This window comes from Ornithorhynchus anatinus, chromosome 2 (assembly GCF_004115215.2).
Source record: "Ornithorhynchus anatinus isolate Pmale09 chromosome 2, mOrnAna1.pri.v4, whole genome shotgun sequence".
NCBI lineage: Eukaryota > Metazoa > Chordata > Mammalia > Monotremata > Ornithorhynchidae > Ornithorhynchus > Ornithorhynchus anatinus.
In genome coordinates, this window is record NC_041729.1 from 52049452 (window position 1) to 52077263 (window position 27812).

The 27812-nt window shown below is 44.6% G+C and overlaps 1 protein-coding gene across 4 annotated transcripts in view; it reads left to right on the forward strand.

The window, feature by feature from the left end:
* Positions 1-27812, forward strand: part of MRTFB (myocardin related transcription factor B) — a 224048-nt gene that overhangs the window by 22042 nt on the left and 174194 nt on the right. For 3 of the 4 annotated variants that reach the window (XM_029058491.2, XM_029058494.2, XM_029058492.2), the window contains one exon: positions 21694-21813. The exons of the other annotated variant lie outside the window; for it this stretch is intronic. In XM_029058491.2, the coding sequence (XP_028914324.1) occupies positions 21811-21813 (3 nt within the window). In that variant the 5' untranslated portion in view covers positions 21694-21810. The remainder of the gene's footprint in view (positions 1-21693; positions 21814-27812) is intronic. 4 annotated transcript variants of the gene reach the window in all.

Sequence of the window (27812 nt, forward strand, 5' to 3'; positions counted from 1 at the left end):
CACGTGCCAGGTCCAGGATCAGCCAAGTTAAACACGGGCAGTAGCAGAGGAGGAGGAAGAAAACAAGCATTATAAGGTCTCTCTGCCCCACCCCCTGTCTTTTTCCTTTCTCCCTCTTTCCCCCCCGTCTCTCCGTCCCTGTATTGGTGGCTCTGAGCAAATGGCAGCCCTTCAAAATCCTCCCACACCCTCCTCGCCCAGCTTTTGCTAGCGCTAATGCAGACAGAGAGTTTCTTCCAAACTGGCTCCGTGGTCTGGACAGGAAGAGGAGGAGGAGGGAGGCATGGGGCTGTGGACAGGAGCGGGAAGAAGGACAGGGTCAAGTGGAGGCCCAAAAGTTGCTGAGACAGAGATTCCGTCACTGTTCGGATCAGGGCAAAGATTCCCCAGTCTGAGTGGTGCGGGCTCAACTGTTCATTCATTCAATGGTATTTATTGAGCGCTTACTATGTGCAGAGCACTGTACTAAGCGCTTGGAATATACAATTCGGCAACACATAGAGACTGTAAGAAAAGTGAGCGTATGGACCCCACGGGGCTTGCCTGGTGCTGATCCTCTGCCCTAGCCCATCCCTTTCTTCTCCTCCCCCTTCTTCTCTTTATTCCCCCTCCCTCCATTCTTTTCACTTCCCTCTCCACCTTTCCCTTCGGTCAATCAGTGTTATTTATTGAGTGCTTGCTGGTTGCAAGATCACTGTACTAAGAGCTTGGGAGAGTATAAAAAGAGTTGGGAGATGATAATAATAACGTTGGTATTTGATAAGCGCTTACTATGTGCAGAGCACTGTTCTAAGCACTGGGGTAGATACAGGGTCATCAGGTTGCCCCACGTGGGACTCACAATCTTAATCCCCATTTAACAGATGAGGTAACTGAGGCACAGAGAAGTGAAGTGACTTGCCCACAGTCATACAGCTGACAAGTGGCAGAGCTGGGATTCGAACCCATGACCTCGGACTCCGAAGCCCAGGCTCTTTCCCCTGAGCCACGCTACTTCCCAATAGATACAATCCCTACCCTCAAGGAGCTTACTGTCTAAAGGGGAGAGAGGCTTAAAATGAATTTTCTTCCTTTCCTCTCCACCTTTCTCCTTTTCATTCCCCTCCTCTCCCTCCCCATCTTCTTTTTCCTTTCCTCCCTTCTCTTTTTCCTTCTCTCTATCCCCATCCCCACAGGGAGTAATAGCTGTTGCTATGAAGCAGCAGCCTGGTGTAATGACATCCCTTTGTGCCATAAGCCGCAAGAGCTAATCACGAGAGGTGGGGACCATAAATTGAATGGCTCTTCCCATCCTAATTGCTCAAAGATTTCCTTTTCTTTGATTCTTTGGTTCAAAAAGATTGCTGACCCCTGTGTTAAGCCTCATTAAAAAATCAGTGAATAATTCTGTAGAGAACTGTGTTTTTAACTAAGAATTTCAGATAGTACTGACCAGATGGAGGCAACATGAACACTTATTTAAAAATGCCACTTTCTGAGAAAGTTGTTGTGAACTCAGTTGGAACTTTGCTTCTTTAGCCTTTGTTTTAATTAACACATTAATTTATTGAGCTCCCTTTTGTATACGTAAGTGGATTCGAGTACACTTTGACATGGTAGTATCCTTCAGACAGAGAACTAAATCAGCATGTTAAAAGATTTTTCAAAGCAATGAATTCCTAAGTGGTGAAGCGTCATAAATATTAGTGACTTAAAAACACACACATTATTTTTAGTTCCAGTTGGGATGAACAAATAAACTTGCACTTTCTCAACTGCCTTAGGGCAATATGTCAATAAGATTATAGCATTTCCAAATATTAGGTGCTTGAGTGTTGAGTACTGGTAATTTTGCTAAATTTTCAAGCTGCCTTAAAAGTTATAAACAGATTATTATGCCATCCAGTGAAACTGGTTTATCCACTTTTTCATCCAGTAGCAATTTTCCTTTGCAATAATGTGTATGTAGGGTAAGGGTCAAAGAAAGTATGTATTTAGTAGAGATTTTTAAAAGAAAGTGGAGTTCAGTCTTTCAGGATAGAATTTAAATTGATTAATCCATCAGAAGTAGCAATAATTTCTGGAGGTATCTTTTTTTAAAAAAAAATTAGATTTCCTGTTTTCATCTAAATCAACATTTGTAAATATGAATATTGAAAAGAAAAAAATTAGAACTAGGGATAGGATGGCAGTGCTTTAATTAGTAATTTCATACTTTTTATCCTTTCACAGTTGTCACTAGGGCAGACTGGACCTTAGGTAGAGTAGCCATATTGTATGGAAAACCCAGTATTTATTTGCATTTAGAAAAATGAGGCACTGATCTTAAAATCGCAACCCAAATCTATATTCACCTCCAAAATATATTTTTCCAAGAAATCTGATTTCAGACAAAACATTTAAAATTGTGTTCCCAGTGGAGTATGAGTGTGATCCAGAGTATTAGCTCTTCAAAAAATGAAGCACTTAGAGTGCAAAGCATATCTAAAATTTGATTCTTCACTTGTAGTAGTCACTGTGGCCTATTAGAAGGACCACAGGCCTGGGAGTCAGAGGACCTGGGTTCTAATCATGACTGCCGCTTACCTGCTGTGTGCCTTTGGGCAAGTCACTTAACGTCTCTGTGCTTCAGTTTCCTCATATGTAAAATGGGGAGTCAATACGTGAACCTCCTAGTTAGACTGTGAGCTCTATGGGGGTCAGGGACCACGTCCATCCTCATAGCTGGAATCTATCCCAGTTAAAGAGCTGGGAACAATTGAAGCACAAACAACAAATACCATGGTTATTATTAATATTATTATTGAAATACCATGCAACATTTAAAGATCTTATTGTCTGGATTTTCATAATAAAATGATGCCCTTCTAAATACACATCTCTGAGAAATCTCCCTGACGGAGCACTAATTTCCCCTACCTACTCGCTCCCTACCTTGCCGAAGCACTCAATCTGTACCCTTTTAGCACTTGATATTCACCCCACCCTCAGCCTCACAGCACAGATATACATATCTTCACACTCTGCCAATTACCATAGGTAATTTATTTCAATATCTGTCTCTCCACTTAGAGAGTAAGCGCCTTGTAGGCAGGAATCGTGTCCATCAACTCGATTGTATTGTATTTTTCCAAGCGTGTACTTTGAACACAGTAAGCAGTCAGTAGATACCATTGATGGACTGGCAAAAATGTTATGGTAGCATAAGTTTCTTCATCTGATTTTCTCAGATTTAAGGTCCACCTCACAGTTCATTGCATCCAATTTACCCTCACTTATGTATTTTATGTAGCTATATATTATATATGTTAGTACATCCCGGTTAGTGTCCTAGTTGGTTTTATGAAAATAGCGTTAAACCGATTGAAGTATCGTTTTCCACAGGAAATGATGTAAAGCACATTAATATATTCCCAAGATCCAAACAATTCACCTAAACAATATAAATATATTCAAAATGTGATCATCACAATACTATAAGTAATTATAAATGGCAGTGATTAAATGTAAGCATATTTACTCATAAAACCAAAAGTCAAGCCAAAAACTTTGCATTCAGCGAGTTCTGTCGTAGCCCAGCGGTTGTGTTCCTGAAGAGCCTTGCATTCACGGAAACTGGGGTCGTATTAACTGGCAGATTGTACTGCATTAGAATGAGTCTTCAGTGGGAACTGTGTCATTTCAAAAACATCCCAGTCGAAGGGCCTGATGAACATCGGTGAGGAAATTTCAGAGAAAGAGAATGAGAATTATATCTGCCAGGAAGCAGGGGGGCTGATTCACTACATTTTACAACCGTAGAGGGTGGTTTAGGGTGGAGCCAAGCTCCCACATTTTTCTCGAGAGGGCAGAGCCAAGTCCTGATTCACTTTTTCCTTTGTGTATGCTGTCCCTGCATTACTAATAGTGGTATTTGGTGAACGCTTACTGTGTACCAAGCACTTTACTTAACATAGGAATAGATATGAGATCATCAGGTCCTACGCAGTCTTTGTCCCCTATGGTATTTATAGTCTAAACTGGAGGGATAACAGGTAATAATATTAATGTTGGTATTTGTTAAGTGCTTACTATGCGCAGAGCGCTGTTCTAAGCGCTGGGGGAGATACAGGGTCATCAGGTTGTCCCACTTGAGGCTCACAGTCAATCCCCATTTTACAGATGAGGTAACCGAGGCATAGAGAAGTGAAGTGACTTGCCCACGGTCACACAGGTGGCAGAGCCGGGATTCGAACCCACGACCTCTGACTCCCAAGCCAAGGCTCTTTCCACTGAGCCACGCTACCATTTTGCAGAGGAGGAAGCTGAGGCACAAAGAAGTTAAATGCCTTGCCAGAGACCCCATAGTAGTTAAGTGGTAACCCCCCTCCTTAAAAAGCTCCAGGGGTTGCCCGCCCACCTCCGTATCAGACAAAAACTACTCTCCTTTTGGCTTTAAAGCAGTCAGTCGCCTTGCCCCCTGCTACCTCACCTCGCTACTCTCTTACTACGACTCAGCCTGCACACTTCGTTCCTCTAGTGCCAACCTTCTCACACTGACTCGATCTCGCCTGTCTGACCCGCCGACCCCTAGCCCGGGTCCTGCCTCTAGCGTGGAACGTCCTCCCTCCTCAAATCTGACAGACATTCACTCTCCCCCTCTTCAAAGCCTTTTCGGGGGCACATCTCCTCCAAGAAACCTTCCCAGACTGAGCTTCACTTTTCCTCACCTCCCACTCCCTTCTGCATCACCCTGACTTGTTCCCTTTGCTCTTCCCCCCCTCCCAGCCCCACAGCCCTTATGTCCATATCTGTAATTTTATTATTTGTTTTGATGTCTGTCTCCCCTTCCCTTCCGCCCCTCAGCCTTTAAGCTCTTTGTGGGCAGGGAATTCATTCAGTCGTGTTTAGTGAGTGCTTACTGTGTGCAGGGCACTGTACTAAATGCATGGAAAGTACAATCAGCGCTTAGAACATGCTCTGCACATAGTAAGCGCTTAACAAATACCGACATTATTATTACGATTCGGCAACAGATAGAGACAATCCCTATCCAACAGCGGGCTCACAGTCGAGAAATGTCACCGTTTATTGTGGTATTGTACTTTCCCAAGCGCTTAGTATAATGCTCTGCACACAGTAAGCGCTCAATAAATGCGACCGGATGAACAAATGAATGAACAGTGCGGTCAGGATTAGAACACAAGTCTTTTGCCTCCCAGGTCAGTGCTCTTTCCTCTAGGCCAGACCTTCTGTAGGTGAAAACTGCCCCCCTCCCAGTGAGGCCCAGATGGGACAGGGACTATTCCCAACATGATTTGCTTGTGTCCACCCCAACGTACAGTCCCTGGACCATAGTAAGTGCTTAACAAATACCACAATTATTATCATCATAGCATTTATGCACATATCTGTAATTTATTTTTATTAATGTCTCTCTCCCAATCTAGGTTGTAAGCTTGTTGTGGGCCGGGAATGTGTCTGCTTATCGAAGCAGCGTGGCTCAGTGGAAGGAGCCCGGGCTTGGGAGTCAGAGGTCATGGGTTCGAATTCCGGTTCTGCCACTTGTCAGCTGTGTGACTGTGGGCAAGTCACTTCACTTCTCTGTGCCTCAGTTCCCTCATCTGTAAAATGAGGAGTAAGACTGTGAGCCTCACGTGGGATAACCTGATGACCCTGTATCTCCCCCAGCGTTTAGAACAGTGCTCTGCACATAGTAAGCGCTTAACAAATACCAACATTATTATTGTATTGTACTCTCCCAAGTCCTTAGTACAGTGCTCTACACACAGTAAGCGCTCAATAAATCTGATTGAGTGACATTAGCATAAAAATGCCCCAGGTTTGGGACGATAGCCTACCATATGGTAGGTAAGGAGGTGTTTATCACCTAGGCAATCCCTGTGTGAAAGGTTAAAACAATAAGGGGTTGTGTTAGCTTCTTTCTTAGTTAATAATGTTGGTATTTGTTAAGCGCTTACTACATGCAGAGCACTGTTCTAAGCTCTGGGATAGATACAGGGGAATGAGGTTGTCCCACGTGAGGCTCACAGTCTTCATCCCCATTTTACAGATGAGGGAACTGAGGCACAGAGAAAGGAAGTGACTTTCCCACAGTCACACAGCTGACAAGGGGAAGAGTCGGGATTCGAACCCATGACCTCTGATTCCCAAGCCCGGACTCTTTCCACTGAGCCACGCTGCTTCTCTAAAAAAATAAATTGTGGTAATTGTCAAGCACTTACTATGTGCCAAGCATTGTTCTAAGCACTGGGAGATACAAGGTGATCAGGTTGTCCCACGTGGGGCTCACAGTTTCAATCCCCATTTGACAGATGAGGTAACTGAGGCACAGAGAAGTTAAGCGACTTATCCAAGGTCACACAGCTGACTAGCGGCAGAGCCGGGATTACAACCCGTGACCTCTGACTCCCAAGCCCGCGCTCTTTCTACTGAGCCACGCTGCTTCTCTAGTTCCGGTTTATTTCTTGAGTCTGTCATTTCAATCCGAATCTTCTCTCGCATTCCTTTTCAAGTAAATTCGTTAGAGTAAAATATTACTTGCTGACGATTGCCGTGTTTGGAAATTCTCTCTGGGCCACCTTCAGAGCTTTGCAACTAGCCCCGCGAAAGATTTCCACAGCCTTTTCTTCAGAATTTCGGTCAGACTCCTCATCTCCCCCGATTTGTTCTGAACCGCCTGTTCGGAGGCGGGCTCCTTGGCTCCACGTTTGGTTTTTCTCAGCAGGAAGGTCCCAGTCTCAGATAGCCTAGTCTGCCGCCCAGCATCCAGTGCCATGCACACGTGCAAAACTGTTTCTTCCGTCACCTCACCACACTGCAACCAGACTCACGCTGTTGCAGGATCATTCGCTAATTCTGGAATAATGGTCGATCCCGAACTCCTAATGAAAACAAATGCACCGTTACGGCAGAACTAACTCCAGGTTGATCTAGAAGCTCACCTGACTCCGAACACTTCAGCTCCTCGAATTTAACTGCCAGACTTAAACTCTAATTCTGTACTTTTCCCCGCACCGGCAACAGTATTTTTGGCGAACGGCTTTGAAGTCATGGGGTTGTGTTCTGCCTTTATTTGAGGCATAACTTCAGTCACGGAGCTCCTCCCCAGAGGTACTAGGGGAAGTGGCCTCCACGGCTTTGCAGGGTAGACTTCCAGATTTGCTCATCCCAGGTCTTCTAAACGCTCTGAAAGTTTCCAGTAAGGGTTGGAAGTGGTGTCTCTCTGGCCTTTTAGCTACCTGAAACCTGTCTCCACCCAGTCTTCATCACCATCGTCATATATACACACACACACACACATATACGTATCATATACACATATATACATATATACGTACATACATTTATACATACAAATACATATATATATAGGTACTTGTGATGTATGTATATAGATACGTGTGTGTGTGTGTGTGTATACATACATACATACACATATATAGGTACTTGGGATGTATGTATATAGATACGTGTGTGTGTTAAGTAAGAGCTTAACAAATACAGTCATTACACACACACAAACTATTCACCCCTTCAACCCCTTCCTAGAACATTGTTGCTGTATTTCACTGTGGTTGGTGGATAGGATTTTGAAGTTTGCCAGCTCCTTACCCCTTTCTCATGACCCTGGCTTATATTCTGTATGGATTCAGGGTAGATTCAAAGTCTAGGCCCTGGGCAGCATGAAGGTGTGAAAGGCAGGACTGGGAGCCCCCTAGATAACAACCGTCTGCTGTGCAGAAGGCTAATCTCGAAACCTCCCCAAGGAGAATGTCCATCAGCTAGAGAGGCCAGTCTGTCATCATCAGGGTGAAAGGTGCTGAAGTGTGACAGAAATTAAGAGTTGAAACGGCTTTTCTGGCTTGAAAACCAAGCCGGGTTTGCTGGAGCTATTAAGCAGCAGGAGGTAACCACCCTGCCAGAACCGACTGCAGAATGATGTGTGGCAGATGTCACACTTGTCTCTTCCGAGTGGGACAGGTGTCAGCAACCGTTTTATGCAGAAGAGCCAAACGGGATGAAACCTTTGAGCAGTTTGGTGCAGAAAATGCCAGTCGCCCGAATGAAATCTGTGTTAACGTAGCTGATTTCTTTGTGGCGGTGTAATTGTCAAAGAATTATTATGAAGTTAAAGACAGGAAGGGAGAGGAGGAGGAGGAGGAAAAGGAAAAAGAGGAAGGAAAGGTGAGGTGGGGAAGGAAGAGGAGAAACTGAACTCATTCCTGGTTGTTTTTATTTGGGAAGAGGGCAGGGTGGGTGCCAGAGTTGCAAAACACCATGTTTATACATTAAACAGATTTACTAAAGGCATTGTTATTTAGGTGTTATCGCTATTCCTGGAGGAGAGACTTTGCTTGTCTGGTTCTCCTGGTTACTCTGAGGGCCAAGCACTCAGCTGGAGGGCAAGGAAGGTATATTGGGAGGAAGGTCCCCAAAGGGGGCTTGGAGGGGAACAGGCTTGGCCGAGTAGGTTTGGTGGGAGGGCAGGACCTGGGGATCAGGTACATCACAGCAGCTGTTGTGGACATGACCGGTCCCTGGGTGAGTTGGAGTTGGTTGGGGAGTTGGAACTGCTCTGAGGTAAATACATCCTTCCCTGCACTAGGAAGAGACATTGTGAGAAGCAGCACGGCCTAGTGGCAAGAGCACGGGCTCGGGAGTCAGAGGACGTGGCTTCTAATCCCGGCTGTGCCACCTGTCTGCCGTGTGACCTTGGGCAAGTCGCTTCATTTCTCTGTGCCTTAGTTGCCTCATCTGTAAAATGGGGATTAAGACTGTGAGCCCCATAGGGAACAACCTGCTTACCTTGTATCTACCGCAGTGCCTAAAACAGTCCTTGATGCATAGTAAGTGCTTAACAACTATCATTATTATTATTATTATTGTTAGCTTGGGGGCTGTTCTTGACCCCTGCCTTACCACCCATGGGAGATGAGTGGTCTCCTTCCCTACCTGACCTAAATGGCCCTCCTCAGTGCCACAGCTGCTGCTTGGTGGCTTGCGGGATGGAGGGACAGAGCAGGGCATCAGGAAAGCAAATACATTGCCCCTCTGGGCTCTGGGTGCCAGTAGGTCATTCAGTCATATTTATCGAACGGTTCCAGAGTGCAGAACACTGTACTAAGCGCTCGGGAGAGTTCAATATAACGGGCACGTTCCCTGCCCACAACAAGCTTGCAGTCTAGAGGGGGTGACAGATTAATATAAATAAATGTGATGGCACGCTTGCCCCGCCGTCCGGTGAGGACGATGGGAACATTATCAGTCCCTGGGTGAGCTGGGCCCCCGTTTTGCCGGGAGAAGGAAAGGAGAGGACCCTCTATTTGGCTCCACCTCAGGCCCGATTCTGGTTTCAAGGGGTTGGGTGGCTCAGTCGGTCCCTGCCCAAAGAGCTGTGGGGATGAAGCTAATGGCGTCACACCCACGGTGCCAATTTTGGGGGAGCGCCTATGCTAGCGAGCCTCATCTGATCCCAAGAATGACATAAAAGATCTTGTCCCTTCGTTTTGCTCTTGAGGCGGCAGGAGCAGAGCTCTCGTGGCGGCTGGGTGCATGGTAAGCATCAATCTCTCAGTGTGCTGCTAAGCCCACCACTAACCATTTGGGAAATGGCCTGCCAAAATACTATGGGGACCTGGGGAAGAGGGATGCATCAACAGGATGGCCAGAGTGCAAAATACTGTTGATTTGAGCATTAATAATAATTACGATTATTATGATTTTATGGTATTTGATAAGCGCTTATTACATGTGGAGCGGTTGGGGTAAGAACTGAGGTAGATACAAGCTAATCAGGTTTTACAGGTGAGGGAACTGAGGCACAGAGTAGCGCTAAGTGACTTGCCCAAAGTCTCACAGAGATAATTGGCAGAACCAGGATTAGAACCCAGATCCTCTGACTCCCAGGCCCACGCTCTAGCCACTAGGCCAGGCTACTTGTCCCATTATTCATTCAGTCATGTTTTTTGAGCGCTTATATTTATATTTACATATTTACTGTGTGCAGAGCACTATGCTTCGCGCTTGAGAAAGTACAGTACAACAATAAACAGAAACATTCCCTGCCCACAACAAGCTTACAGTCTAGAGGCAGGGAAACAGACATCAATGCAAATAAATAACTTACAGATATGTAATTGAGTGCCGTGGGGCCAGGAAGGGAGAGAACAAAGGGAGCAAGGTAGGGCTCCGCAGAGAAATAAAAAGGGCTTAGACAGGGAAGCCCTCTCGGAGGAGGTGTGCCTTCAATAAGTCCTTTGAAGGGAGGAAGAGTAATTGTCACTATTATCATTAATAATGAGTAAATTAGTCAGAGATATTTGATCACTTATTGGGCGGAGAGCCCTGTGGTAAGCACTTGGGAGAACAGACTAGTGTTGTAGAATCCAGCCCTGCCTACGATAAGCTTACCATCTCTAAGATTGCAAGCACCCCAGAGGACAGGGACCATGTCTAATTCTTGTCTTTATATTCTCGCTTACTATTTAGTTCATTGCTCTGCACACTTAATAAATACTATTATTTATTTAGTATATTATTATTATACTATTAGTGTATGATCCCTGTCCTCATGGAGCTTAAATTCTAGAGGGGAGAGACAGATACTGAAATAATTATCGAGAGGGGATGGGCCAGAATGTCGGGATATATACGTAAGTGCTGTGGGGCTGGGAGTGAGAATTGTACAATTCCAAGCGCGTAGTACAGTGCTCTGCACATAGTAAGCGCTCAATAAATACTATTGAATGAATGAATGAATATTTGTTAATACTTACTGTGTACTAAGCACTGTACTAAGCCCTGGGATAGATCCAAAGCAATCAGGTGAGTCACTGCCCCTGGCCTACGTGGGGCCTAGAATCTAAGTAGAAGGTAGAACTGGTATCTTTTCCCCCTTCTTTAGAGATGAGAAAACTGATGCATAGAGAAGTTGTGTCTTGCCCAAGGTCACCCAAGAGACAGAGTTGTGATAAGAACTCAGATCCACTGAGTGCACACCTGAAAATGTATTATCTTAAAGTCAGAACTGTCTTACAGGCTTCAAAATGACTACGCGTGGTCCTCTATCAAATTATTTTTGATTCTTTTCAACTGCCTTGCAGTGTGCCTTAATGTGGACACGACCAAGTCTTTGTTTCCAACACTTTATTAAGAAGAAAAAAAGTAGGAATGAGATATAGCTGTATAGTTTAGAAGCATTTAAGGCAAAAAAGTATCAGAAGTTGTACTTCAGAGTAGTTGGAGAAAATGCCAAGGAAGTATTCCAGTGTGTTTTGTATTGTTCAGACTCCTAGTGGTGACCAATTTTAGGCTTAAGAAGTTATGAGAAATTTGGAGGGCACAAAATGAGGTTTCCAGTCAGGCATGTCAAAAAAATCGGAATTAAACTAGAGATTAGAAGGCTCTAGAACTTTGAGAATAGGCAGTTCTCCTGTATTACCGAGGCTGCTGCGTTCCTGAAGATCCCCGCGGAAAGGAAAACTTGCACTTTAGTCTTCACCCTGTCCAACACACAGCTGCTGCTTCTGACAATGCATTGCGTTCATATAGCATTGTATTGCGTTCATGTTGTTGGAAGAGCATTCCCTATTCTTCTGCCCCATAGGGGAATCACACATTCTGGCAGAACTGACCGTACATGAAACCCTGTTTTACAGTAAATGGTCTTTGCCTATTCTCCTCTCAGCTTCAGGTTGAATAAGCAAGGAAATTTTGTAAGCAACAGGGAGGTTGTCATATATTTCTGGGTATTTGTCTAAGAACGTCCCTCTTCGGCTGGGCCCGGCCTTTGGGTCTGGAAATGGCAGGGCTGGGCTAGGCCGGCACAAACCAACCCAAAATCCTAGCAGGTGGAAACGGGTTGCTCGACTCCTGCAGTTCCTTGCCCTTCACCCACCACCGTTTCAGGAGTCTCGTGCCAGAGGGGCTCTGCAGTGCAGGAAATGGGGCATCAAGTTCAAGTGTATGGTAATTTCACATATGTAGAGCAGACCCACGTCCTTCTGGTGCCAAACTCCCAGCAGCCCCGAAAACAACCTCTTGCTCTCGAGAGTGATTGATAGCACCTCTTGGAAGTGAGCCTGGACCCATTTCCAGTTCGTCCTGGGCTCTCTTCCAGGCGTTTCGTCCTCGGTCGTGGTGATCAAGCCCGTCGCAGCTGGGATAAGGTTGGGATGGGCCCTGGATTTCTGGTCTTGTCAGAATTCTAGTCATGGCATTCTGTGACCTTTCACCAAATTTGGGTGATTACCTTGAAGTTATAATAGTTCACGCAGTATCAGAGATATCATCAGATGCCCCCGCAAATACCTTGTACGCTCTTAGGGCTGTGATTGAATTTATAGTATTGAAAGGATAGGAATTTCGAAGTCTTACAACCCATCATTTTTTGCATCCCAGAATCTTGGAGGAAATGACAGTTGACTCATGCAGATAATCACTTTATGATTATGAGATTTATTAAGCACTTACTTTGCACTGAATGCTGCGTTAAGTACTGGGATAGATCCGTCAATCAAACAATGGAATTTAAAGAGTGCTAACTGGGTGCAGAGCACTGTACTAAGCGTTTGTGACTGTACGAAGCATCTAAGTGCTCCGAAGAGTACAGTCCAACGGAGTGGGTAGATATATTTCCTGCTCACCACAAGGTTACAGTGCAATAATAATAATAATAATAATAATAATGTGGTGGTATTTGTTAAGCACTTACTATGTGCAAAGCACTGTTCTAAGCACTGGGGGGATACAAGGTGATCAGGTTGTCCCACGTGGGGCTCACGGTTTTAATCCCCATTTTACAGATGAGGGAACTGAGGCACAGAGAAGTTAAGTGACTTGCCCAAAGTCACACAGCTGGCGAGCGGCAGAGCTGGGATTAGAACCCATGACCTCTGACTCCCAAACCCGGGCTCTTTCCACTGAGCCACGCTGCTTCTCGTGTATAGGAGTATATAGGAGGAGACCGACAATTTAAATAAAATATGAATATGTACACAAGTCCTGTGGGGCCAAGGGTGGAGTGAATGCCAAGTGCCCAAAGGGTACAGATCTAAGTGCATAGATGACACCTGAGGGAGAGGGAGTCGAGGCAGAGAGGGCGTAATTGGAGAGGGCCTCTTGGAGGAGATGTGCTTTTAATAAGACTTTGAAGGTGGGGAGAGTGGTCGTCTGGCGTTATATTGAGGGGGAGGCCAGAGGGAAGATATGGGAAAATGATCAGTGATGAGATAGATGAGATTGAGTCATAGCGAGCAAGCTGATGCTAGATGAGCAAAATGTCTAGACTGGGCTGTAGTATTCATTCATTCATTCAATAGTATTTATTAAGCGCTTACTATGTGCAGAGCACTGTACTAAGCGCTTGGAATGTACAAATCGGCAACAGGTAGAGACAGTCCCTGCCCGTTGATGGGCTTACAGTCTAATCGGGGGAGACGGACAGACAAAAACAATAGCAATAAATAGAATCAAGGGGATGAACATCTCATTAAAACAATAGCAATAAATAGAATCAAGGTGATGTACATCTCATTAACAAAATAGGAGATCAACGAGAAGAACTACTAATAGGAGTAGTAGGAGATCAACAAGGTAAGATAGATGCAGTCAAGCTGATGGAGTGCTGCAAAGCCAGTGGCGAGGAGTTTCTGTTTGTGGCAGAGGCGAATGGGCAACCATTAGAGGTTCTTGAGTAGTGGGCAAACGTGGACTGAATGTTTTTTTTTAGAAAAATGATCTGGACAGCAAAGTGAAGTGTGAACTGGAGTGGGGAGAGACAGGAGGCAGATCCAGTAGTCAGGCAGGATAGGATAAGTGCTAAGATCAGCACAGATGCAGTTTGGATGGAGAGGAAAGGGTGGATTTTAGCGATGTTGGGAAGGTAGAAGTGACAGAATGTGGTGGCATCGAATACATGAGTTGAATGAGAGAGATGATGAGGATAATGCCAAGGTTTTCGGCTTGTGAGATGGAAGATGGCAGTGCTGTCTACTGTAATGGGAAAATCACGAGGAGATCAGGGTTTGGATGGGAAGACGGGGAGTTCTGTTTTGGACAGAAGTTTGAGAGGTCCGTAGAACATCCAAGTAGAGATGTTCTGAAGGCAGGAGGAAATGTGAGCCTGCAGAGAAGACAAGAGATGGAGATCTGGGAATCCTCCACATAGCGATGGTAGTTGAAGCCTTGGGAGTGAATGAGGTCCCTAAGGGAGTGGGCGTAGATGGAGAATAGAAAGGGATCCACAACTAAGCCTTGAGGGACTCCCACAGTTAGAGGGTGGAGGCGGAAGAGAAACCTGGGAAAAAGATTGAGAAAGAGCGACCAGAGAGATGGGAGGAGAACCAGGATAGGACAGTGTCGGTGTAGCCAAGGGTAGATCATGTTTCCAGGAGTAATGGGTCATCCACAGTGGATTTGGCAAGAAGGAGAGCGCTGGTGACCTTTGTGAGGGCAGTTTTCGTGGAGTGAAGGGGTCGGAAGCCAGTATGGAGCAGCTCAACAAAAGAACTGGAAGAGAGGAAGCGGAGTTAGCAGGTGTAGACCAGTCACTCAAGGAGTTTGGAGAGGGATGGAAGGAGGAGATGAGGTGATGACTGGAGGGAGTTGTGGAGTCAAGGGAGAGCTTTTTTAGGATACGGGCCACGTGGTTGGGGAAGAAGTGGGGGAAAGTAGTAAGTAGTGGAAGTAAGTAGTTGAAAGTAGTTGGGGAAGAAGCCATTGGAAAGCAAACAGTCAAAGATGGTGGTCAGGGAGGGAAGAAGGGAGGGCTCAAGTGTTTTGATAATATGTGAAGAGGTGGGGTTGGAAGTGCAGATGGAGGAGATATATTTTGAGGAGACAGCAGTGACATCCAACAATACACCTCATTATTTTACTGTTACTTCTAGATTCTGTGACCTAAAATATCAGTTGGAATAACTAATAGCGACTCATGGTACATACTAGTCTATTTGGCTTGAAAGTGTATATTCTTTAAAGTTGATGCCCCTGTTTCACATAATAACGATGATGGAATCTCCGGGTTTAAACCACGGGTGAACCTCAGCCCCATCACGAAGACTTTGGGGCTGAGAACCTGCATGGAGGAATTGATTCTAGTGCTAGTGGTTTATGCGACGCCATCATAATTGCTTCTCCCTGCTCATCTTGGGCGCAACAGATGATTGGGAGGGCAGAGTGCAATATGCTGCAGAAATGCAATTTTGACTCTTACCTACAAAACTCACTGCCCAAGTGGCTGCAGGATTGTGCTGGTGCAGTGCTTTCCCACCATAGTCCAGCAAGGCAGTTATCAGGGGAATCACCGATAATTCGAGATGTTTGTAGCCCAGAGAGCCTGCCCACCACGGGACCCCCTAGCCAGTTTCTTGGTCGGAAACCATCAGAACTGATGGCATAGCCCCAGCTGGGACGTTTCTCCTTCTTGGCTGTTGTTCGTCTATATAGTAACTGAACAAAGACCACCCAGGCTAGACTATAAAAAGTCGCAAAGTAGAAATACCGTGGATTTGAAATTAACTCAGTTAATAGAGAGGATTCCCCAGTAGCAACCACAGTTTCTTTATATTAACTTCAATCATGTCAATAGTTCTGCCTGAATCCTTTAAAGAATAATTATATGTGCAGTGATTTGATAGATTTGTATGTACTCTTTGGGCATTTGGTATTCACCCCACTCTCAGCCCCACAGCGCAGGAAGGTGAAGGTTGAGAAGGAGGGCAATGACCAAAATATTGGGTGAACAGGGCCAATATGGAACGGTTGTTGAGAAGCGGTATGGCCTAGAAAGAAAGAGCTGTATCCCCTTCTAGATTGTAAACTTGTCGTGGGCAGGGAATGTGTCTACCAACTCGGCTGTAATGTACTCTCCCAAGTGCTCAGCGCAGTGTTCTGCACACAGTAAGCGCTCAATAGATACCATTAATTGATTGAATACATTCATATCAGTTTACATTAATGTTTTTCATTTATATTAGTAGTATGCATTAACGTTTCAGACCAATTATGGATTAGCGGTTTCAGTCATTTAAAGCAGATTAAACACTCCTCCAAAATGTAATTGTGCAGTTTCATAAGGTGGAGTAATTATACAGTGAGGATGGTTTCTGTAGCACCTAGAAGAAAATTGGATTGAGGCAATAAAGGGACTTTATTGTTACATTGGTCCAGAAAAATCTGTTTGTCAAAGAAATTCTTTTTCTAGTTTACTTGGTTTATATTTTTGGCTTTGAATATATGGCACATTAAATTTTCCAGTGAAAGCAGACTTGCCAGATTCCTCCTTCTGTAGCATTTCGGTTAGCTAAGGATCTGTCTCTGTGCCAGCTCCCCAGTTGACAGGAGCAAAGTAACTTCTCAAAGTAACTTGCTCTGTCAAGTGAGATAAAAATGAAAGGAAAATCTCTACATAGGTTTACCCCTACCTTCTCAACTATTTCGTTCTTTTCTCTCCCCCACTCCCTACCCCCTTCTCCCTTCCTCTGAACTATCATCATCATCCATCCTGATGAACAGCACAGATTGAGCCCCTACTGGGCGTCAAGCTTGCTTAGGAATATATTGCAGAGATAAAGCACTTATCCACATCTTTAAGGATCTTACAGTCTAATGGGAGAGAAGAATGGCCAAAAAGTGCCAAATGTACAGTACAGTTTTGCTCTGGTTAACGCTTTTAGTTCCTCCCCATCCACTCTCTCATCCTTCCCAGCCATCTCTCAAGACATCTCCTGCCGTCTTTCAAAATCCACCCCAGACAACCCCATCCCTTCACCCTGTAGTAAAACACTTACCCCCTGGCCCTCCCGGCCCTCCTCTCTCCCGGATGACCACCTTCAACTGTACACTTTCCAGTGTCTCAATGTACACGTTCCTATGTCTTCTCCTCTGCTACTAAAAACAGCCCTCCCTTGACTCACTGTACCCTTCTTGCAGAGACTCGTACTCTTATTCCAATTTCCCCTTTAATTTTGTGATGCCATACTTTGGATTACTTTAATATAGATTAAACAATAGTTTAGAGATGGTTATCGCTGAAGTGCACCGTCTGTAAAGGAAGTTCATATTACTTTTCCAGAAGTTCTGGAGTAGATTCCAATTTGTAACACGTCACGTATGATAAATTGTACCCCACTACACAAGCTTTCATGATCCAGCCACATTTTCAAGAAACATAACTCTGTTTATTGTGGGGAGTGCCTGATTAGATATTATCTGGAATCGTTTAAAAGCAAAAGTTATTTTACACTGTTCAAAGGCAAATACCGCCTTAGGGGGTAGTGTATCTCCTCCCCAGTTTAAGAAGTCAGGCCCATAGATTATCGTTTTCATCATCCCCACCACCCCTATAAGCATTAATTAAGTTCTTTGGCCAAAGCACTAAAAGTCCTAAACAGATTATGAAGTATCGGAAAAAGATGTAGTTCAAGGCCTTTAAGAAACTCACAGTCTAAGTGAGGAAATGACATACCCATAGAAATTCAACAGTGCAAAATTCAAGCACCTCTCGAAATTGAGAAAAATGAAAAATGAACAAGTGTGTTCAGATACCTGGCTCCGTGCCACCCTGGTAGTGCTTCTAGGTAGAGTGATTGGAATTCCCAAAGCAGAACGCTCCCTGAAGAGGATTTGATTTGTTACTGCGGGAAGGAGAGAACGACCTGGCTTTGGCCAGGTCTCTCCTTCAAATTTACGTTAAAGAAATTTCTAAAATGATTTTGTAGACTGTAAAACATAAATTGCTGGTACCTTATAGAGCGTAATAAACTTTGGAGTAAGTTTTTCCAAGTCTTGGTGGGAGGATTTATTGTTTGTTTGAGGGTCGGCATAAAAGCCTGGGGTAACAGGATGGATTTAAGGCTGTCCACTCAGCTTCTAATTTGTGACTAGAAAGGTACATGCGGGAACTCATTTTCTTTTCTGCTACCTGCTCCTTCCCTCCCTCAATTAATCAGTCAATCATATTTGAGTGCTTACTGTGTACGGAGGATTGTACTAAGAACTTGGGAGAGAACAATATAACAGAGTTGCTAGGCACATTCCCGGCCCACAACAAACTTACAGCCTAGAGCCATTGATATAAGTAAATTGCAGATATGTACGTAAATGCTGTGGGGTCTAGGAAAAGGTGAATAAAGGGTGCAAATTCAAGTGCAAGGGCAGTGCAGAATGGAGTGGGAGAATAGGAAATTCATTAAGTCATTCATTTAATAGTTTTTGTTGAGTGCTTACTATGTGCAGAGCACTGTACTAAGCGCTTGAAATGTACAATTTGGCAATAGATAGAGACAATCCCTGCCCAATGACAGGCTCACAGTCTAATCGGGGGAGACAGACAGCAGAGCAAAACAGAACAAAACAAAATCAAGACAACATTATCACGATAAATAGAATTAAGGGGATGTACATCTCATTAACAGAATAAATAGAGTAATAAATAATATATACAAATAAGCACAGTGCTGAGGGGAGGAGAAGAGGGGGGAGCAGAGGGAAAGGGGGCTCAGCTGAGGGGAGGTGAAGGGAGAGGAGCAGAGGGTGGATGGGGAGCAGAGGGTGAATGGGGAGCAGAGGAAAGAGGGGGGGCTCAGTCTGGGAAGGCCTCTTGGAGGAGGTGAGCTCTTAGTCGAGGAAGTCTTTTTTGAGGAGATGTGCAAGACTGTCAGCTCGTTGTAGGCAGAGAATGTGTCTGTTATATTGTTGTGTCGTAATCTCCCACGCACTTAGTACAGTGCCGTGAACGCAGTGAGCGCTTATTGATCGATCCACTGCTCATAATGAGCTCACAGTTCACATATACCACTTCAGCACTTCCTCGCCAACCGAGCACTTGCGTCCACCCCACCACCGGTAGCCCTTTCCAATAGACGTTACAAACTCTGCTACTTAAGCACTGACTCATACATATCTCTTTTACCGTCTTCTTTCTTTGTCTTACGCTGTCCTGTCCGACCCCTAACGACTCCATGGACACATCTCTCCCAGAAAGCCCCATCTCCGTCTGCAAACATTCTGGTAGTGTGTCCGTAGAATTTGCGTGGTAAAAATATAGAAGTGGTTTACCATCGCCTTATTGCGTGCAGTCAACTTGAGTCCACCCTCGACTCTCTCCCATGCCGCTGCTGCCCGGCACGGGGGAGTTTTGACTTGTAGCAGATGGCCTTCCGCTCGCTAGCCACTGCCCGAGCTAGGAATGGAATGGACAGGCCTCTGCTTGACTCTCCCTCTCAAAGCCGAGACGGGTAATAATAATGTTGGTATTTGTCAAGCGCTACTATGTGAAGAGCACTGTTCTAAGCGCTGGGGTAGATACAGGGGAATCAGGTTGTCCCACATGAGGCTCACAGTTAATCCCCATTTTACAGATGAGGTAACTGAGGCACAGAAAAGCTAAGTGACTTGCCCACAGTCACAAAGCTGACAAGTGGCAGAGCCGGGAGTCGAACCCATGACCCATGGTAGAGTACTGGAAACTCTCCAGGTGCGATCCCGAGTCTTCTTTCTGACTGTGCTTTATTTTAGGGCCCGTGTCCACTGTTAATAGTAAGCCTCTTGAGGGTAGGGATCATGTTTACTAATTTTATTGTACTTTCCCCAAGATCTCTGTACAGTGATCCGCACATAGAAAGCATTCGGTACTCTTAATCGATTGGTTGAAACAATGGGATAATTTATTTTTGTTTTAATAATAATAATAATAATAGTAATTAGGGCATTGTTAAGTGCTAACTATGTGCCAAGCTCTGTTCTAAGCGCTGGGGTGGATTCAAGGTCATCAGGTTGTCCCACATGGGGCTCACAGTCTTCATCCCCATTTTACAGATGAGGTAACTGAGGCACAGAGACGTTAAGTGGCTTACCCAAGGTCACATGCAGACAAGTGGTGGAGCCCGGATTCGAACCCATGTCCTCTGACTCCCAAACCCATGCTCTTTCCACTGAGCCACGCTGCTTCTCTACTGAGTTTTGTGCAGTTTTCTTTGATGCCTTTTATGCCTTTAGTTGCACTGAAAAGAATGGTATTACAACCCAAGCACTTCCTTCACTTTATGAGTGGATTTTACACTGGATTTTGCAATCCTCTAGTAATAATAATGTTGGTATTTAAGTGCTTACTATCTGCATAGTAAGTTTTCTTTGATGCCTTTTATGCCTTGAGTTGCACTGAAAAGAATGGTATATAACCCAAGCACTTCTTCACTTTATGAGTGGATTTTATACTGGATTTTGCAATTCTCTAGTAATAATAATGTTGGTATTTGTTAAGCGCTTACTATGTGCATAGTAGTTTTTCTTTGATGCCTTTGATGCCTTGAGTTGCACTGCAAAGAATGGAATACAACCCAAGCACTTCCTTCACTTTATGAGTGGATTTTACACTGGATTTTGCAGTCCTCTGGTGTGTAAGCTCACTATGGGCAGAGAACATGTCTGCTAATTTTGTTGTAGTGTACAATCCCGTTCACTTAGTGCAGTTCTCTGCACATAATAAGCACTCAGTAAATAGCATTGATTGATAATGAAAAGTTGGGGGTCCTTTCTGGATAATATCCTAACGACTTTAGGTCAAGGATTGGGAGGCAGTCCGTTTCTTGGCGAGGGATCACTGAGAGGTTAAGAACTCTGAATTTAGAGTGTAAATTAAAGCAAAAGCCACCCTGAGCTTTCAAAGCGATTGAAAGACAAAGCCTTCCTCCCTATGAATACATCCTTCTCCTGTGCCCCGGCCTCGATCGAGCGTGCAAGCCGTGACCTGCGGCGGAGGAATTCGGGGGAGAACCCGACCGCTGTTGGTCGTCTCCTTTCAGTTTTTGAGAGCAGAACTCCATGGGACCCTTCAAATGACAAAAGTCCCGATTTCTGTACCGTGTCCCGACAGGCAGAGGGAGGGACCCATTAGGAGTCCCAGCTTAGATTGTGGTGGGGTAGGACCAAGTCCCTTAGTTGTCATTGTGAGGTCCTAAGTAATAGTGTCCTTCGTCGGAGCAGCTGGAGAAGTGGTAGCTACTGCAGCTTCCGAGCTGACTTTAATAGGCTGGCGAGATTTGCGGGAGAGAGTAACCAAATCAGACTGGGACAAAAAAAATTTTTAGATAGATAATTTTTGGCCAGATACGGTACTCGTAAGTGCTTCCTGTGTGCCAAACTCTCTACTGAGCACCGGGGTAGACACAAGGTAATTAGGTTGGACACATTTCCCACCCCACATGGGGCTCACAGTCTAAGTAGGAAGGAGGACAGATATTTAATCCCCATTTTACGATGAGGAAACTGAGGCACAGAGCAGCAGAGGTCTTGTCCAAGATCATGTAGCAGACAAACGGTGGAGTTAGAATTAGAACCCGGGTCCCGTGACTCTCAGTCCCATGCTCTTTCCACGAGACAGCGCTGGCTTCCCAAATAGATGTATGTTCATATGTAGAGGTTGAGCTAATGAGCAGTCGTTGAGTTATTATTCCTTCTCAAAGCACGTACTTAAATTAGACCGAAAAGGCGTATGAGTTGTTTGCCGATGAACTTAGCTTAAAAGAACGGGCATAAAGTTTAAATTCAGAGGTTCTGGACGATTTGAGTTGTAGTTCAAGCTAGTTAATAGTATGTTTGAGGCAACTTATTCACATACAGGGTATGCTTATAGTAATATATAACTGCTTGGGATCAAGGGAAAGATTAGAAGTAATCTTCCTTACTCTTTCCCTCTTCAACATTTCGTAGAGGTCCCGGCAAAGATGGCAGGGGGCTAAGCGATACGTGAGCTCAACGCACTTCCGACATTCATGCCCATCAGATGCTGGAATAACTCCAAGCAGCAGGAGCACCCGAGTAGTAATCATGGTAAGGAGAGCTCATAAAATACATTGCTGAATATATAGTTTGCACACAGAGAGGATAAAATGCAGAAATACTTCTTGCCCATCATTCTTTCGGTTTGACTTCTAAGGATAGCTTTTATGAGTATCAATCTCACTCTCTCTGAAATATTATGTCATGTGAATTTCAGAAATACTGCCTTGCATGCAAGGGGCATCCCATTGGAGTTAAGAACAATGATGTAAAGGAAATTATTTTCTAGAAATTAACGTTCAGTTGTTTTGAGGAATTGTTAAGCAAAATGTAAGTCTGAGAGCTTAGATACTCAGGATATTAAGAGACCACACCTTGTAGAAGCAGTCTGGCCTAGTACACAGAGCACGGGCCTGGGAGTCAGAAGGACCTGAGTTCTAATCCCGTCTCTGCCCCTTGTCTGCTCTGTGATCTTGGGCAAGTCACTTAATTTCTCTGTGCCTCAGTAACCTCATGTGTAATATGGGGATTAAGACTGTGAGCCCCATGTGCGACGGTTTGGGTCCAACCTGATTTGCTCACATTCATTCAATAGTATTTATTGAGCGCTTACTATGTGCAGAGCACTGTACTAAGCGCTTGGAATGGACAAATCGGTAACAGATAGAGACAGTCCCTGTCCTTTGACGGGCTTACAGCGCTTAGTACAGTACCTGACCCATAGTAAGCGCTTAAAAATGCCACAGTTATTATTAGAGCATTGACTCAACTGCCCAAAACGTTCATTTTACTTTGGTCTAGTCTTCCGAGGTCCAATACCCCTCCAAAGAAGCTCGATAAATGCAACTCAGTTTCGAGAAGCCTATAGATCTGACCGCCATGCTAAATTACTCCCAGTTGAAGGTGGCTATAGCTATCTTATTTGCTTTTTCTGTTCTATGCCGACGTGCATTAGAGCTGTCAGAATGTCAGTGGCGTCTCGTTGGTCTGCAAAAGAGCAACTGGCTGCGAGAGAGACGCAGTAATTATGTTCTGGAAAATTATAAAGAGAATGCAGGCTTTTGTGTCAGAATGAAATGTTTTAGAAAATGATTCTTTGGATAACACGCGATGGAAGAATAGGGGAACATAGTTACTGTTGCGCGGCTGTAAATCGAATGTAACTCATTGTGATTCTGCTAGAAATGCTTTCTGAAACTTGTTTCCAGTAGAACAACAGGCTCCTGGGGTACTACTTATAAGTAGCTCATCATCATCAGTGGTATTTATTGAGTATTTCCTGTGTGCAGAGCACTGTACTGAGTGCTTGGGAGACTACGTACAACCGAAATGGTAGTCGCATTCTCTGCCCACAATAATCTTACCATCCTAAAACGGTAACGAATTACAAGTACACTAAACTCTCCTATAACAAAGGGGTTGAATTCTTTCCAGTCTTAAGGAAAATTCACGTCGTAGTTCTCATTCTCTATCCAGCGCTGCACTAACGTACATAACCGTTTGTTCTGTAAATCCAGTCTGTCACCAAAACCTGCGGGTCTCACCTTCACAACATCGCCAAGATCTGCCCTATCCTCTCCATCCAAACTGCTACCTTGCTGATACAATCTCTCATAATATCCCAACTGGATGATTGCATCAGCCTCGTCTCCGATCTCCCATCCTCCTGTCTCTCCCCGCTTCAGTCTGTACTTCGCTCGGCTGTCCGGGTCATCTTTCTATAGAAAGGCTCTGGGCATGTCACTCCCCTCCTCAGTGGTTGGTTGCCTATCAACCTTTGCATGAAGCAAAAACTCCTCACTCTCGGCTTCAAAGCTCTCTATCCTCCTACCTCACCTCCCTTCTCTCCTCCTACAGCCCAGCCTGCACACTCCGCTCCTCTGCCGCCCACCTCCTCACCGTCCCCCGTTCACGCCTGTCCCGCCGTCGACCCCTGACCCACGTCCTACCCTGGAACGCCCTCCCTCCTCACCTCCGCCAAACTAAAACTCTCTTCCCCTCTTCAAAGACCTACCGAGAGCTCACCTCCTCCAGGAGGCCTTCCCAGACTGAGCCCTCCCTTTCCCTCTGCTCCTCCTCCCCTCCCCACCGTCCCGACTCCCTCCCTCTGCTCTACCCCTTCCCCTCCCCACAACACTTGTATCTATTTGTACATATTTATTGCTCTCTTTTATTAATGATGTGTAATTATCTATGGTTCTATTTATTTTGATGGTATTGATCCCTGTCTACTTGTTTTGTTTTGCTGTCTGTCTCCCCCTTTTAGAATGTGAGCCCGTTGTTGGGTAGGGATTGTCTATCTGTTGCCGAACTGTACTTTTAAATTGCTTAGTACAGTGCTCTGCGCACAGTAACCGCTCAATAAATACGATCGAATGAATGAATGAAAGTAAATGTGTCATGCTGCATTCGGACAAGTACACTGTGGAAGAACTGTGCCTAATTCTGCCATCGTATGCCGGCAAAGTTGTGCATTGTGGCAGATGTGAGTGTATGTAAAAAATTTTGTCTGCTGGAAAATGAATTTAAACAGTTGCAAAATCGACTCTCCGTGCAGTGCTAATGATCTAACGATAAATGTCAGAGAAAGGGTTAGTCGATGCAGATTGCCTGAAGCAAGCTTGATGGAGATTTTTCTCATCTTTTGCAACCATCTTGAATTTCACCAAGTGTCAGCGAAGCCTAGTACAATTAGAGTTGTTTTGGAATGATCTCTCCCCTAATTTTTTTTTAAAATATGGAATTATGCTTAACCTTGTTTTGTAGCAGAATTGCCTGCAGTGAGATTGTGGGAAGTAGCCAACCTCATTAAAGCAGAAAGTAATTTAGTTATTACACCAAACCTCAATTTAGAATCATAGAATTTAAAGGATCTTGAGATAACGTCTAATCAGCCCATCTATCTTTGGACAGGACCTTACGAAAAACCTCCCAATCAAATCGTTGCCTCAGATCAAAAGGGAAGAGTTTGGGGTCACCTTTCAGATATTAATTCTCATTTTTTTGCATAAGGACAAGTAGTAATGAAGAGAGGAGTTTGAAGGTTCACAAAATACAAGTTAAATATTTTCATACCTAAGTCTAAGTAATAATAATAATAATAATGTTGGTATTTGTTAAGCGCTTACTATGTGCAGAGCACCTTTCTAAGCGCTGGGGGAGATACAGGGTAATCGGGTTGTCCCACGTGAGGCTCACAGTTAATCCCCATTTTACAGATGAGGTCACTGCGGCACAGAGAAGTTAAGTGACTTGCCCACAGTCACACAGCTGACAAGTGGCAGAGTTGGGATTCGAACCCATGACCTCTGACTCCCAAGCTCGGGCTCTTTCCACTGAGCCAAGCTGCTTCTCTATACAGGAGAGCTTATATGCAGAGCATTTTTTGAGTGCTGAGTAGAAGTGTGGGGAAAAGATGCAGTATTTACCCTCCAAAAGTTTAAATATGGCCTCATGGAAAGAGCCCAGGCCTAAGACTAAGACAGCCCGAGTTCTAATGCCGGATCTGCCACTTGTCCGCTGTGTGACCTTGGGGAAGTCACTTGAAGTTGTTCCTCTTTTCCTCATCTGTAAAGTGGGGATCCAGAACTAGTTCTCCCTCCTACCTAAGACATTGAGCCCCATGTAGAACAGGGACCGTGTCTGACCCTGTCCTGTTATAATAATAATAATAATAATGTTGGTTTTTGTTAAGCGCTTACTACGTGCCGAGCACTGTTCTAAGCGCAGGGGGAGATACAGGGTAATCAGGTTGTCTCACGTGAGGTTCACAGTCTTCATCCCCATTTTACAGATGAGGGAACTGAGGCACAGAGAAGTTAAGTGACTTGCCCACAGTCACACAGCTGACAAGTGGCAGAGCCGGGATTTGAACCCATGACCTCTGACTCCAGAGCCCGGGCTCTTTCCACTGAGTCATGCTGCTTCCCAGCGCTTAGTACAGTACTTGACACAAAATAGGAGCTTCACAAAGGTAGAGTGCTTTTAGGGCAAGAGAAAGGAAGACAGAAAAATTTAAAAATGGTAGATCGCTGTCATTCTTGGCTCTGCATATTAAAGGGAAAAACAAATGACTGAAGTGTCAGTTAAATAATTACCAGTACTCCATTTGTAGGTTTTCAGTGGGTTGAACTTTAACTCAAAGCCTATAGTTGTGAGCATTATAATAAACGGTACTTAAAACTAGTTGCTATGGAAACTAATTCATGTTATCGCATCCATTAGAAACTAAAAATAATGGTGTTAAAGTAGGCATAAAACTGAGAGATTTCTGTTGGTTGAATCAATCTAGTTTCATTTGAAAATAGGTCTAGCATCGGCTTTGATTCACGCTAAATTTTTAGGGTTTCCGTGTGACCACTGTCCCAAGCTCAGTTTATTACCCACAGGCATTTTAAATCTCATTTAATAGAATCATCAGCACTTCCCTAACCCACGTGTCTTCATAAAGCATTATTAGGAAATTATGTAATCATCCTTTCCCCTGTTAGCCAGATATTTGTGCGTCCAGGTGTGACTGATGTATGTCGTATTTTTCACACCGGGCATAGGCATAAGATGTCTTGAGAGGCATGCTTGTATGTAAAGAGGTGCCAATGAGTGGAAATGGGGAAATGTCCACACTGGTAGAGAAATGGTAACGACTGTGGGATTTAATGAAGTTTAAAGAGCCAACTGTCATCCTTGGGGTTGGTGGTGAGCAGTCCGGTCGGTGATTTGTTTAGAGATTGGTAAAAGGCTACGCAGCCAAGTATAGCATCAAACAGAAAGCATCACCTTGCCCCTCGTATCTTACCTCACTGATTTCCTCCTACAACCCAGCCTGCACACTTGGTTCCTCTAATGCCATCGTACTCACCGTACCTCGATCTCGACCGTTTCACTGCCGACCTCTCGCCTGAGTCTTGCCTCTGGCCTGGAGCGCCTTCCCTCTTCATATCTGACAGACCACCATTCTCCCCACCTTCAAAACATTAATTAGCAATCAGTCAATCAATGGTATTTATTGAGGGCTCACTACGTGCACAGTACTAAGCGCTTGGGAGGGTACAATACAACAGAATTAGCAGGCGTGTTCTCTGCTCATAATAAGCTTGTAGTATAATAATAATAGTGGTATTTGTTAGGATCTTACTATGCAGCGAGGCTCAGTGGAAAGAGCCCGGGCTTGGGAGTCAGAGGTCATGGGTTCGAATCCCAGCTCTGCCACTTGGCAGCTGTGTGACTGTGGGCAAGTCACTTCACTTCTCTGGGCCTCAGTTCCCTCATCTGTAAAATGGGGATTAAGATTGTGAACCCCACGTGGGACAACCTGATGATCTTGTATCTCCCTCAGCGCTTAGAACAGTGCTCGGCACGTGGTAAGCGCTTAACAAATACCAACATTATTATTATTATTATTATTATTAATAATGGTCTTTGTTAAGGATCTACTATGTGCCAGGCACTGTACTAAGCACTGGGGTAGCTACAAGTTAATCAGGTTGGACCCAGTCCCTGTCCCTCAGGAGGCCCACAGTCTTAATCTCCGTTTTACAGATGAGAAAACTGAGGCACAGAGAGGTGAAGTGACTTGTCCAAGGTCACCCAGTAGACAAATGGCAGAACCGGGATTAGAACCCAGCTCCTTCTGACTCCCAGGCCGTGCTCTATCCACCAGGCCATGCTGCTTCCCAGGCTTCTCAGGTAGGATGTACAAATGGGGAGAACTGTGGTCATTTCACCTTCTTTGGCAGGGTGAAAAATGACATCCCATCTGTGGTGATCTGGGATTATCGTATAATTATCTACAAACAAGTGGTGCCCATCTAGTATAGGTAGTTGCCCCTAGAATCTAGATTTAACATTTCAAGTGTCGACGGGGAAAGTACTTTGAAAAGGATCCGCTTTATCTTTTTAAGGCGTAAGTTTTAATTTCTTCACTGCAGTGACTCCAATAAAACAGAATATCGTTTTCATGCAGGAAACTGGAAAGGTGTATGTTTTTTAGAGGCCACAGCTCTGTATTTCCTTCCTTTCTAACCTTGAAGCCTAATGTTCTTCCTCACTTT